The sequence below is a fragment of the Brugia malayi genome (genome assembly GCF_000002995.4).
Source record: "Brugia malayi strain FR3 genome assembly, contig: Bm_v4_Chr4_scaffold_001, whole genome shotgun sequence".
Lineage (NCBI taxonomy): Eukaryota > Metazoa > Nematoda > Chromadorea > Rhabditida > Onchocercidae > Brugia > Brugia malayi.
Genome location: NW_025062478.1, coordinates 3,970,630 through 3,983,406, shown reverse-complemented (window position 1 = coordinate 3,983,406; position 12,777 = coordinate 3,970,630). Strand labels below are relative to the sequence as shown.

At 23.8% G+C, this 12,777-nt stretch overlaps 1 protein-coding gene across 1 annotated transcript; it reads right to left on the bottom strand.

The window, feature by feature from the left end:
• Positions 1–2,453: 2,453 nt before the first annotated feature.
• Bma-lgc-39 (Uncharacterized protein) lies at positions 2,454–11,830 on the bottom strand (the record flags this gene model as incomplete). The annotated part of the gene is made up of 14 exons (XM_043081547.1): positions 2,454–2,539; positions 3,351–3,468; positions 3,893–4,021; positions 4,231–4,353; positions 5,056–5,100; positions 5,702–5,916; positions 6,423–6,578; positions 7,186–7,268; positions 7,885–8,105; positions 8,312–8,379; positions 8,599–8,690; positions 9,316–9,426; positions 9,812–9,855; positions 11,690–11,830. 14 exons carry the CDS (start codon positions 11,828–11,830, stop codon positions 2,454–2,456), a joined length of 1,632 nt encoding a protein of 543 aa, XP_042937481.1.
• Between the last annotated feature and the right edge of the window lie 947 nt (positions 11,831–12,777).

The following is a 12,777-nucleotide window of genomic DNA, read 5'->3' as shown; positions in this document are numbered from 1 at the left end:
AAAAAATCATAATTTTTTCTTTTTTTCTTTTCGTTGATCGATAATTTAATTCTTAACATCTGAAATGATATGTTCTCATAAATTACTTTCCCTCTTTTTTTTTTCTTTTTGAATAAAATTCATTTATACAAAATTTGAAATTTCTCAGTGAAATGCGAACATTTGCACCCTTTTTTCCTTTAATAATTCCTTGAAAATATTGACAATAATTGGTTGGTATTTTTTGGCCTAATGCTTCCACATATATATTATCGTTTTTCTGAATTGCAATAATTAAATTATTTTCGAATTAAATATTATATAATTTAATTTAATGCAAAAAAAAAAAGTTTCAATAATTCAGGAAATTATGCACATTATATTAATTTATTTGTTGCATATATTTTTTCCATACAATTTCTCCTACTATTTGCATAATTATAGGTCCGTGTTTCCTTTAAAATGATATTTTCGACGTGTACGTGTGCAAGTATAGGGCCTCCACTAATTAACGCTTATTACTAAGCTTACGACGTAACTTCTATATCAGAAATTTTTTCTTCCATTTCTCTACTTTTTATAATATGTCCTTCATAACGTTACGTATACTTGATTAGCTTCATATTTAAGTATTATTGACGTATAAGAGTTATAAAACATATATGAAAATAATTAATTAAAGGATATGAATTAAAAATTAAACCTTTGTATGATCTTTTATCTTTGTTATCATTTCGTTGTCTTATTGTAAAATCCTTGTTGCTGTTAACAATACTTTTATTCGTTTATTCACTTTTTTTTTGGATAAAAATTTATTTCAAATATTATTTTGATTGAATATTTCACCCTTTAGTTTATGTTTTACCTTCTTTCCTCTCTAATATAACTTTATTATATAAAACATTTTGATAAAAAGATTATGATTTAATATTATGTCACAAATCTCGAATAATACTAAAATTCTACACCTATGTTTTACTATTACTGTTGTATGAAATATTTCACTCTTTCCGTAAAATTCTTGAATGTAATATGTATTTTTTTGTTTTCTAAATTTATAAATATATTTATTAAAAATTATATTTTTCAATTATTAAGAAAGAATATTGAATTATTTGGGAATAATTTTGCTAATCTAAAATTTTATCATGTATTATCATTATACCGCTTAATAGCTTATCATTTGGTTGACTGTTTAAGTAAAATGAAAAATGAAATAAAAGAAAAAGGCAAAATAGCATAGAAATGAAATGGAAAGTTATAGGTGCTAACGTCATCTAAAATGATTTATTGACTTACTAACTGATAATTGAACCGCTTCACAGTGATATGATAAGAAAGTAAGTAAAAGTTATTCTATTTTTGTAAATATTTATGCTAAATAGAAAGCAAAAAATGCTATCAGTTCTAAAATTTGCATATTTGAATTTAAAACAAATTTTTTCTCAGAAAAAGTGCACAGATAGTGAAATTTTGTATCTCATACCATCATTATGCTGCATATTTCTTCCGGGTCCTGAAATTTTACTAATAAATTAATTTTCGGAATCCTATATTATCTCTTATAGCATCATCATATTGCATATGTGCTCGGATCCTGAAGTATTACTAATGAAAACATTGCCCGGAATCCTCTTGCACCAACTCTGCGTCACATTCTTTTCCGTACCTACACTAATCACTGCATTAAATTCCTGTCCGGAATTCAACTTCACTTCTTGTAGCACCCATATTGCACAGTATCCCTACATTACGTCTTATATTACATTACCTTCCGGAATCCTATAGCTTAAAAGTTTATTGAAAAGAAACATAAATATGATTTCAACTTTACTGTCCTCCTTGGCAGTAAGAATTGTAATTTTTTCTTAATTAAATATTTCAGTTGCACTATTACATACTTCAAATAATTCAAATATTTCAATGATTTAAATATTCCAAAATTAAACATTTCAAATGATTTAACTTTAAGTGCAAAATTGTGTTTGCATTATTGCTTGCTTAAATTTGGCGTATTAAACTTTAGAGATTGCAAATTTTTAAACTTAGCATAATTGAAATAAAATTTTCTATTATAATATTTTATAATAAGTATAATAAAATTTGTCTGTAATATTTCTTGATAAATTGTCTAAAATTTGCATATGGTAAGAGCGCTTTAAAATAATTATGAAGAGTGAAAAGGAAGCATTTCAAATATTAACTAATAAAACAAAGTAAGCGTACAACACTTACGTCATACGTCTACCATATTCATTATTGATACACGCAGCGATGTTTTTTACACGTATGACACTATGATATTATTTGCATGAAAATATGAAAATTATGCATAAATTTATTGTAAAATAAATTAATAATTGCAATGGATGAAAAACAACATAAATTATATTAATTAGCAATAATTAATAGTAGAGCAAAGTTATGGAAGTGAAATGAATTTTGCTGGTTGAAATTGTTTTAGTGCAATTTAATTAATCTTCGTTAGTGTACCAACTGTAGTATAACCAATAACAGGTGGAAAAGAGTAAAAATACTGATGGAAATATGACTCGACTATCTATAAAATATTCATTAAATTTTCATTATCACTTAAAATTTACAAAATAAATACATAAATTTTTTTATTAAATTTGTTCAAAAAAAAAAAAATTTTTTTTTCTTCAAAGATACTTTGATTAATTTCAAACAGAAAACACAACTGTTTTAATTAATCTTAGCTAATTATTGCTAGCTTTAATTATAATTAAAAATAGTTTGATGATTATAATGTATTTTAAATGATTGATTATAATAATAAAAAATGATTTTGATCAAAGCTAGCATTAATTAGCTTTAAAAACTTCGTCATTTTTGCAAATATGTATTTTTATTATTCAAAAAAAAAAAATTCATTAATTGAAATTAATGGAAACAATTTAAAAATATTACTGTCATACTTAATTGAAATTAAGCAATTATAAATCTAAAAAAAAAGGTAGAATAGTAAAAATTAATACGATCTGTGACAATAATCTCAAGCAAACCATATTTCTCATTTTTATTTAACAAGTTAAAATAACATATTAGCATATTTAGTAAGAAATATACTAAATTAGTGAATAAATAATAATAAAATATAGCTGTGGAAATAAAATGAATTTTGTTGGTTGCAATTGAAAATAATTTAAAGTTTTAATTCAAAAAAAAAAAAATCATTCCAGTTAATTCAAATTTGTAAATTAATTGATATAAATTACAAGTATAACTGGAATACTTTCCTTAAATTATTATATGTTTTAATATGAATTACATTAAAATAACTTACATGTATTAATTTAAATACTTGAAATAACTTACATATATTGATTCAAATACTTAAAATGACTTACAATGATCAATTTGTCGTGCAACAAATTCATTCGATGCCATACATTTTTGACATGGCTTTGAAATGTCGAGATTATTGAAAATTTTATCATGTTCATTGTATGTTTTAGCAACTAATGTCTAAAAAGAAATATTCAATTTTTTTTGTTTCAAATTAATCTTTAATAGATTAAAATTAATTTGATTTAATTAAATAAATAATAATACAATCCGACACAGAAATTCATTTATTCTTTTTTATACATTGGAAAGATAATTTTGGAAGCATTTATTAATTAATCAAAAAAAAAAAACTTAATTATTAAAGTCAATATATATACGTATATTTTATAATGTAAAGAAAACAGATAAATAAATTTCACTTTAAAAAATTTAACTTTATTAAATTGAAACAAATTTATAAAGTTAGTATTAAACAATTATTATTACTTTAACTTTTTTTCTATCTTCAGCAACAAAAAACAGAAAAATTAATTCAATTTAATTATGAAAACAATTGATCAATCTATTTTAGTATTTTTAATTATAAATTTGAATTATTTACTGCTGTGTTACGTAAACATCGTGTTAGTCCAGCGGTCAATGAATATGTATTTGTTATATTTGTGTGACCATTGTCTATGGAATATCTCCTTGTGCTGGTCAATGATGGATTTTGCGCACCTAATTTCTTCTAAAACACTTCAAAATTTATTATCAATAAATAAAAAGCTTAAATATGAACCAAAAAAAAAAAAAAAGATAAATAAATAAGAGAGAAATATTGAAATTAAAAAATCACTTCAAAACGATTTTACCAGAATCACTGCTAAAATACAATTAAAATCCATTTAAAATTTGCTTAAAATTTATTATTTATAAATAAAATAATTTTTTTTTTACTTTTTCCATTTCAGGATAAAGTTCAGTGGTACCAAAAACACGACGATGTATGCAATTATAGTCACGCTTGGTTAAATAATAGCTGACAAATGAATACTCCAACAATACGAGAAATATCAATGCCTAAAAAAGATCATTATTAGTTAATTTTTATTAATTAATCTTTACTATTATCTTTATTAATTAATTTTATAGATCTGAAAGTTCTTTAAATCTCTATCAAGCTTTTTTATCTTCATTAATTAATTTTATAGATCTACACATTTTTAAAATCTTCATTATTTTTTTATTTTCATTTATCAATTTTATAAACTGATTAATAAAAATAAATCTATAAATACTAATATTGACATTTAATAATTATAGTGCCGTTCCAAAATCAAAAATAAATTGTTAAAGTATGAATGGTTGAAACATTTCTATTCTTAATAATCATTCAATACAAATATTATAGTATGATAAAAGTTAATTAAGTGTACGATAAAATTCTGATACTAACATTTAATAATGATAATAGAAATTTTTGACTTTGAAATAGCTTAATTTTACAAATAAAAATTTATTAAATAAATAATGAGTTATGTTATAAATTAAATTGTTTTCATATTTATGATTGAAGAGAAAACTTGCCTGCACATTAATTAAATTAATGAAAATAAACTTCAAATCTTCACAAATTGATAATTTTCATTTTTTTTTTTTCAAACGAAAGATTTTTAAGAAATGATCAAATAAAAGATGAAAAATTGTTGAATAGAAACATAAATTATTATAAATGTAAGTAATATAATATGTAGTGAAAGAGAAGAAAAGATCGAAAGGAACCTGTGAGAATGTCAACCAAATATCCAATGCTTTGATATAGCTAACCTGAAATTCTTATTTTAATTGATAAAAATATGAAAATAGGAGAACAAGAAGCAGTGTAAAATAAGAACTGATAAGGAAAGAAAATATGAACTAAAAATATTTAACTTGAAATATAATGAACTAATTTTAATATGCAAGTATATTAAAAGTGTAATATTAATTTGAGTACTTAAGTATAATAAGACAATATATCCTCGTTATTTCTAATATATTTGAAGAATAACTCCTTTTTTCACTTTTTTTTTTTTTTTTATTTTTCTACTGAAACTATATTTGATAAAACAAATAATAGAAAAAAAAACCTTTCATTACATTGCATTATTTAACTAATCTTCTTATTTTCTTTTCAGTATTTCTCCTTTCAACTTTTATCACTTATTTTTTATTTAACAAAATAATTTTATCATTTCTTTATTTTAAACTGAATTAGCCGAGATATATGCTACAATATAAAGAAGAATATCAAGCAAAAAAAAAAAAAAAATGTCACTTTTTTGAAATGTTTTAATTTAAATAAAATATTCGAAAAAAAAAAAATGTCACTTTTTTGAAATGTTTTAATTTAAATAAAATATTCGAAAAAAAAAAAAACGAAGCGAACCTGTGGCAAATCTTGTCTTGCACCATTACTCATTGTGGTCAGTGTAAGTAATGTAGTAATGGTCAGTGTCACACGAGCTGGTGAAGCACGTGGGTCAAGCCAAAAGCTCATCCACGAGATGGAAACAAGCATTGCTGATGGAAAATATGTTTGTATTACATGAAATAACATTAATCGTTTCATGATTATGAATCCCCGAATACATGACCAATTACCTGACAACAGGTGCAATTTATTTAATTGATAATTACCTCATTAAAATACCGAATAAAAAAGTTTATAATAACTTGTCGAAGGAAAAAAAAATAATAATAGTAAAATATATTTGTTAGATAAAATAATCAAATATTTTAAAAACTCACTCATTGAAATAGCGGAAGGAGGGATGATAAGACTAGATGATAATATGATAACGAATCATCACTATACATATGTACTTTTCTCATAATTTATTCTCATCATTTTTCGTTTGCTTACTTTTTATTAGCATACTAATTTATTGATTAAAAGTTTATTGCTTTGATGTGGTTATTTTAATAGTCTTAATTTTAAGTAAACTATTTCCTCAAACTATTAAATTTACTGTATAACAAAAACAGTTTGCTAATAAAAACCAGAAAAAAATGCAAAAATAAAGTTTTTATAAATTAATATTTTTATAATTTCCATAATCTAAGATTTTTACAATTTAATGTCGTTGCAATCAAACCAAAATAGTTACCAAAACCGCGAAACATTTGATACGGTGTTAGGCACTTCTCAAATCTTGTATTTGTGATAACCATATCGTTTGTTTTAATTTCGCTATTACTTCCGAATGGAAAATACGGTGGATCTTCATGCCATGTTAGATTTACTAAATTCTCTACGTAAGCATCTGTAAATATTATTATATTTGATAAGTTGTATTATCGTTGTTGACTGATTGCTATTAAAATATTTAGAGGAAATTAAAAAGATTTCACTTTGTTATGAAGTACATATGAATTGAATATCGCATTATGTTACATATAATATTAAGTAATTAGCTATGAACATATTATAATACCAGATTTCAAATTAATGTATATGTAATCAAGGTAGTAATAAGTAATGAAATTCGAATACATTATGATATTGTATATCAATTCTATCCAGAGAGAGAAAAAGAAATAAATAAACATATTATTTATTTATTTTCTCAAAATATATGCATATAAGTAAAGGATATATGCATATTTTTGTATGATAAATCATTCTTGCAAGAAAAATTTTTTGGATTTTGATTTTCGCAATTTCACTTCGTTTTTCTTTTTAAACTTTAACATGCGACAGAAGCGCAAATTTGCATAGATTTAAGATAGAGATAATTTTAAGTCGTAGTATTTTAGCAAAGAAATATTTTCAATTTTTTAGAGAGAGAGGAAGAGAGAGAAAACATTTTGATGCTCAGTTTAAATGTTCCCATGAGAAGACAAAACAAAAAAAAAAATGATAAAGCATACAGCTTTGGATAATAAGTGGGCATTCTTGTTTATCCATGGGGAAACGTTGTAAATCCATCATACAAGATAATGTCACATCCAATCTGAAAGATTAAATTTTAATTTTTCTTTTATGTGCCCAAAAAAAAAAGAAGAAATGAGAAATTGTTGATAAATAAAGAGAAAATTTACAAATTTCTAATGCTTATTTTGCAAAAAAAAAAAAAAAAAAAAAAAAAAAAAATTATCAAAGATTTCGCGTATTTCCTAAAAACAATGTCTGAGAATAAAACTTAAGCATTCTTTTTTTTTTTTTTTTAAGCCAAAAAATAAATAAAAAGTATAAAATTAGAAAACAGTATGCAAAAGATAGCACATTAATGTCAGTAAAGGAATTTCTGTGTCATTAGTAATGTATACTTATGATTTAAGGTAAAGTTTTAAAATTCATAAACTATTTTGTTTTAATTATTTTTATCGAAGTAAAGATAGAAAATGTGAAATGAAAATCTCTAAATTATTATCTCTTTTACCATATCGTGATAAAAAATTCATAAAAATAAAAATTAAAACATGAAAATAAAAAAAAAACTTAGCCAATTCACATTTTTTTTTTTTTCATCTTGTATTTAGAACCTAAAATATTAACAATACCCAAACGCTAGCATTAAAAATTTGAACATAAAATTTGCTAGCTGAAATATGGTAAGGTTAGCATACCTCATAGATTTGAAAATTAAACCATCAGGATAAACGATGACCATGAAATTTGGCGTTGTCACTTCTTGGAGGTAGGCAAATTTGGAATTAACAAAGTAAAGGTCAGGCTGCCACAAGCGATCAACAATGAATTTATGTGTGACAAGTACTGGATGTGTACAGTTATGAGCTAAACGACGATCATACCAGCCCAGAGCAAGGTACATATCAACTTCGAAATCCTGCAAAAAAAAAAAAAAAAAAAAACTTAAAGAATTGAAAAAAAAAAAAGCAAAACAGTTCAACTCTATTGAACTTTTTGAAAAATAGAAAAGAAATTAACTCGTATTCTTCTATATTTAAAGCGATATGTAATTATCATATTTAATTAACGTAAAAAGAAAACAACTATAGTATAGAATTCAAAATCAAATTTGAAATTATTAACCATTGTTTGTGTTCTGAACGATGACATAGACTCAATGTATATAGCGACCGATACTACCGTTGTTTTACCTGTAAATTACTATAAATTTTAAATAATTTCTAATGTATTGATGTCTTCTTCCTATGTTTATGCAAAAGATTTATTTTCTGTTTGCTTTTTTCTAAAAATTGAGAACAATATATATATATAAAGCCAAAAGTTTGAATTAATTAGAAAGAGAATTTTTTTTAAATCATTATTGCAAGTCTCTCCTCTTTAATCTTAAAATTTTATAGGAAAATATGGACCTTCAGCTTGACTTGGTGTCATAAACATATTATATCCATCCTTGACAACGCCATTACCAATGATTCGTAACAAACGATCCGCCGGTTCTGTCCTGTCAAATAAGAAACATTATAAACCGTTTCACGATAGGATGTACCGTAGATTTGTCATACGGTATGATATAATATGATGTACCGTATTACTGTCATACGGTAGGATTCGATAGCTACTGCACAGTAAGAAGTTATACAGTGGAACCTGTAGTAATACCTTTGTTTCAATAGCTAAGCTATTTATAAGCATTTTAGCACATATTCATTCGTAAATTAGTTTCTTTTTCTTTTCTATAAGCTACCGAAGTAATACAACAAAAATGAAAAAAATTCTAAAACACTATAAAATAAAATTGGAGTAATACAGTATAAAATTACTAAAATAATATAATACAAATACAATGTGTCATTGTAGTAAGTAACACAAATGTAATATAAAAATGTTGGAATAGTATTTTTGCAAGAATACTAAAGTAATACAACAATAAAATTTTAGCACACATAACGATAATTAAATTTTGTCGTAACATGAAATGAGTATAATATTCGCAAATTGTTCATTTATCATTATATAGTGTAATTAATGCTAGAAATTTCCATATAAATTTATACAAACTTTAATTTCTTAAGTTAAAAATAAAACTTTCTAAAGGATGAAAAAATGTAATTCGAAGAAATTCGAACCAAAGTAAATCATCCGGTTGATTACCGGAATTCCACGATTCACATATTGTGTGAGTTTTGAAATTGCTATCGAAGGCAGTTTTCATATAAGGATTGTGTGGCGGATTTGAACTGCAAATGATTATTTTCAAATTTTTTTCGTGGAAACTGAAGTTATAAAATAAACAAAATTATATTTAAATTAACAAACAGATTTTCTTATTGTTACATATTTTTAGAAAAAGCAGAAAATTTTACGTTCTGATAAATATAATGGCGTAGTGAAATGATGCGTATGACACGTGTTTTTTTTTTTTTTAAGATAAATGATATGCACAGATATTTTTATTAACGTGATAACAAATTATGATAATGTGTGATACTGAGGTGATAAAAACGATTCAGGTGAATTTTATAATCTTTACTTAATTATAATGGCACTGAATATCATAATAATTAGACAAAAAGAGTATGATTGCAAGATAAAATTAAAAAAGAAAATGTTTAAAAAACCAGCCTTCCTTCCGGAAAATTATCATCCGCATTACGGAAGTCCTTTTCCTGAAAAAAAAAAAGAACGAAATAAGAAGAAAGAAATAAAGAAAACAATGAATAATAAAATCAAGAATTTTCATCAAAAATTATTACAAATTTTTAATATACATTTTCTTTTTTCCCCTTTTTTTTTTCCTTTTTCTTTTCTTTCCCTCTTTTTTTTTCTGGATCAAACGAAAAAGCTTTTGGCTTTAGCTTCAGGCTTTCAAGCTTCATCTTAAATCAGTCCTATTTAAAGAGCTATAAAGAATGTTATAGAGCAGCATCATATCTTACTTAAGCTTTTTATTTCATTTGCTTACAAATTCCATTTTAAAATAATTCTGTTTTTCATTTCACTTTGCTTTTTCCTGTTCCCTCTCAACCTCATCTGTATGTTGAAAATGAAATTAAATGATGCAATGCACTCTCGAAAGATGGCAATTTCCTATACTGATACTTATCAAAGACATGAAATTTGTTTTGAAGTATGAGCTCAAATAGCTTCATTGTGTTTACCTATTTTACGATTCAATTTTAATCAAAAAAAAGAAAAAAGTTCTCATTTTTTTTTTGTTTAGTCAGATTAAAATTTAAAAATTTTTCCTTTAAATTTGTTTTTTAATTGCTATATTTATTCAATTTTTATACATAATTTTTATTTGTTCATTTATTTACTTATTTAAATATGTTTCATATTTTTTCTTTCTTAATTAATACTTAATATCCCTTCTCTCTCTCTCCTTTTTTTTTAATTCCTGTCACCAATTCTTTTTTTCTCCTCCTCTTCCTTCTCTTCCTCCTTCTTTTCTTCCTTCTTTCCCTCCTCCTCTTCCTTCTCTTCCTCCTCCTTTTCCTCCCCCTCTTCCTTCTATTTCTCCTCCTTTTCCTTCTCTTCCTCCTCCTCTTCTTTCCTTATCTTTTTCATCTGTTCATTGGAATGCAATACCTAGAGCCACTTTAAATGTTATCATTCGCTTTCTTCCTTCTTTCCTCCAATGTTGATTTAATTGTGAGGAAAAAGAAGATGGAAGAGAAGAGAAGCATAGAAGGAAAATAAAGGAAAGAGACAAGCAGAAAGGAAGAGAGAGGGAGAGGAAGAATTTAATGGATTTTATAAAATAGTTTTACTTGGGCAAATTGAAATGAAATAACAAAGTTTTGCATAATACTTTCTAAAAAATCAATCACATAAGTTAGATGTAGTAAAAAATAGTTGGCAAAGTTGAAGATTAATTAGGATTTGTTGATAAAATGATAACAATTATAATAATTCATCATTACAAATAAGTTCTGATATATTATTTATTGACGTAATGATAAGAATTATATAATTAATTATTGCAAAATCAATTCCGATATATTATTTATTTCTTTTTCTGGTCAAAAAAAAATCCATTAATAATCGCAATTATTATTCCATTGAAAAAATTGGTAAGGAATAATTATTAAAAATTTTTTGATCATGCAAGTAATATACTTCTAAAATCAATTAATTATTGTGTATTTTGATTTTTATTTTTAAATTTTTTTCCTCTCTTTTTTTGTTAATAAACTTTTTTAAAGTTTAAAAAGACAACTGATGAAATTATGTCATTTGATTTGATTTCTTAAAATATATCAATTCTATGCTCATTCATTTTTTTTTCATACTATAATTTGGATATGGTTTGATTCATTCTAATACTCATTAAAATTTTTTATACGAAATAGCTAATAAATACAAAGACGACATTTCAATTTTTGAGCACAGTTACAAAAAAAAAAAAAAAAAAAAACGAAAAATTCACAGTAGTTAAAAATTAATTAAGAAATGATTAAATTGGAAATGAAATGTAAAAAGGATTTGTGAAATGTTTACCTGAGGCTGACTGCTTGTAATATGTACGTCGAAGTGTTGATCGTTAGTAAAATCTGATTGATGATTATTTAGAGAATGTTGTTGCGCTTGACGTAACGTAAATTTGGCCATAAGTATTGTAAGGAGAAGAAAAAGATCCATTACCGCCTTAGGCGCTTTAAGAAAAACACATCATTCATCGTTCGCTTTTTCCTTTCTTTTTTGTTTTTTCTTTTTTCTTTGTGTCCACCACTACTTAATATTATTATTATTATTATTAGCTAATGAATTATATAAAAATTAATTAAACATATTTTTAATAATAAAAAGTTTGAAATAGCAAAATAAATTATAAATTATTTTACTGCTTCAAAAATGTCGCATAATGTATATTTTGTGCGTAATATTGAAAATAATAGAATAAATATTAATTACAATTGGTTAATTAAATGTAAGAAAAATAAGATATTTTTATTTTGTGAATGCAATTTTCTTTCTTATTAACAATAATTTAAATAATGCATCTTTATTATTTTATTTATTATTTATAACAGTTTAGCAGTGTAATTTCAAAAGTAACATTGTAAATTTGAATCACAAATTTGTATAAAATATTTAAAAAAAGAAAAAATAAATTGTTTCTATAAATTATTTTAAAAATTCGAGACCGTTTTTGTGTTTTTAAGCTTAGGAAGAAGAATAAAATAGAATAAACTTAATGAAATTTCATATTCTACTATAATAAACATTGTCTGCTATGTTTTGAAATTTTCTATTAGCTTGAAATATTTGAATCGAAATGGTATATAAATATTTAATACTATGTGAATAAATGTATTTGCTTTAATAAAAAACTAAATCCTCAAGGTAATTGTAATTATAGTAAATGCATTAAGCAAACAAATGTACTAAAATAATAATAAATCATGATCATTAATTAGCAAAAAATATATTAGCTTGAAAAATATCACATCACCTTATCATTTGCGAATAAAAACATATTATTTTTATTTAATAATTAAAATATATGAAGAAAAAATAAAAAAATCAGGTTATTTCAAATAAGTTTTATTTTAGTCAAGAAATAATAAGCTTCCATTATATTTAAA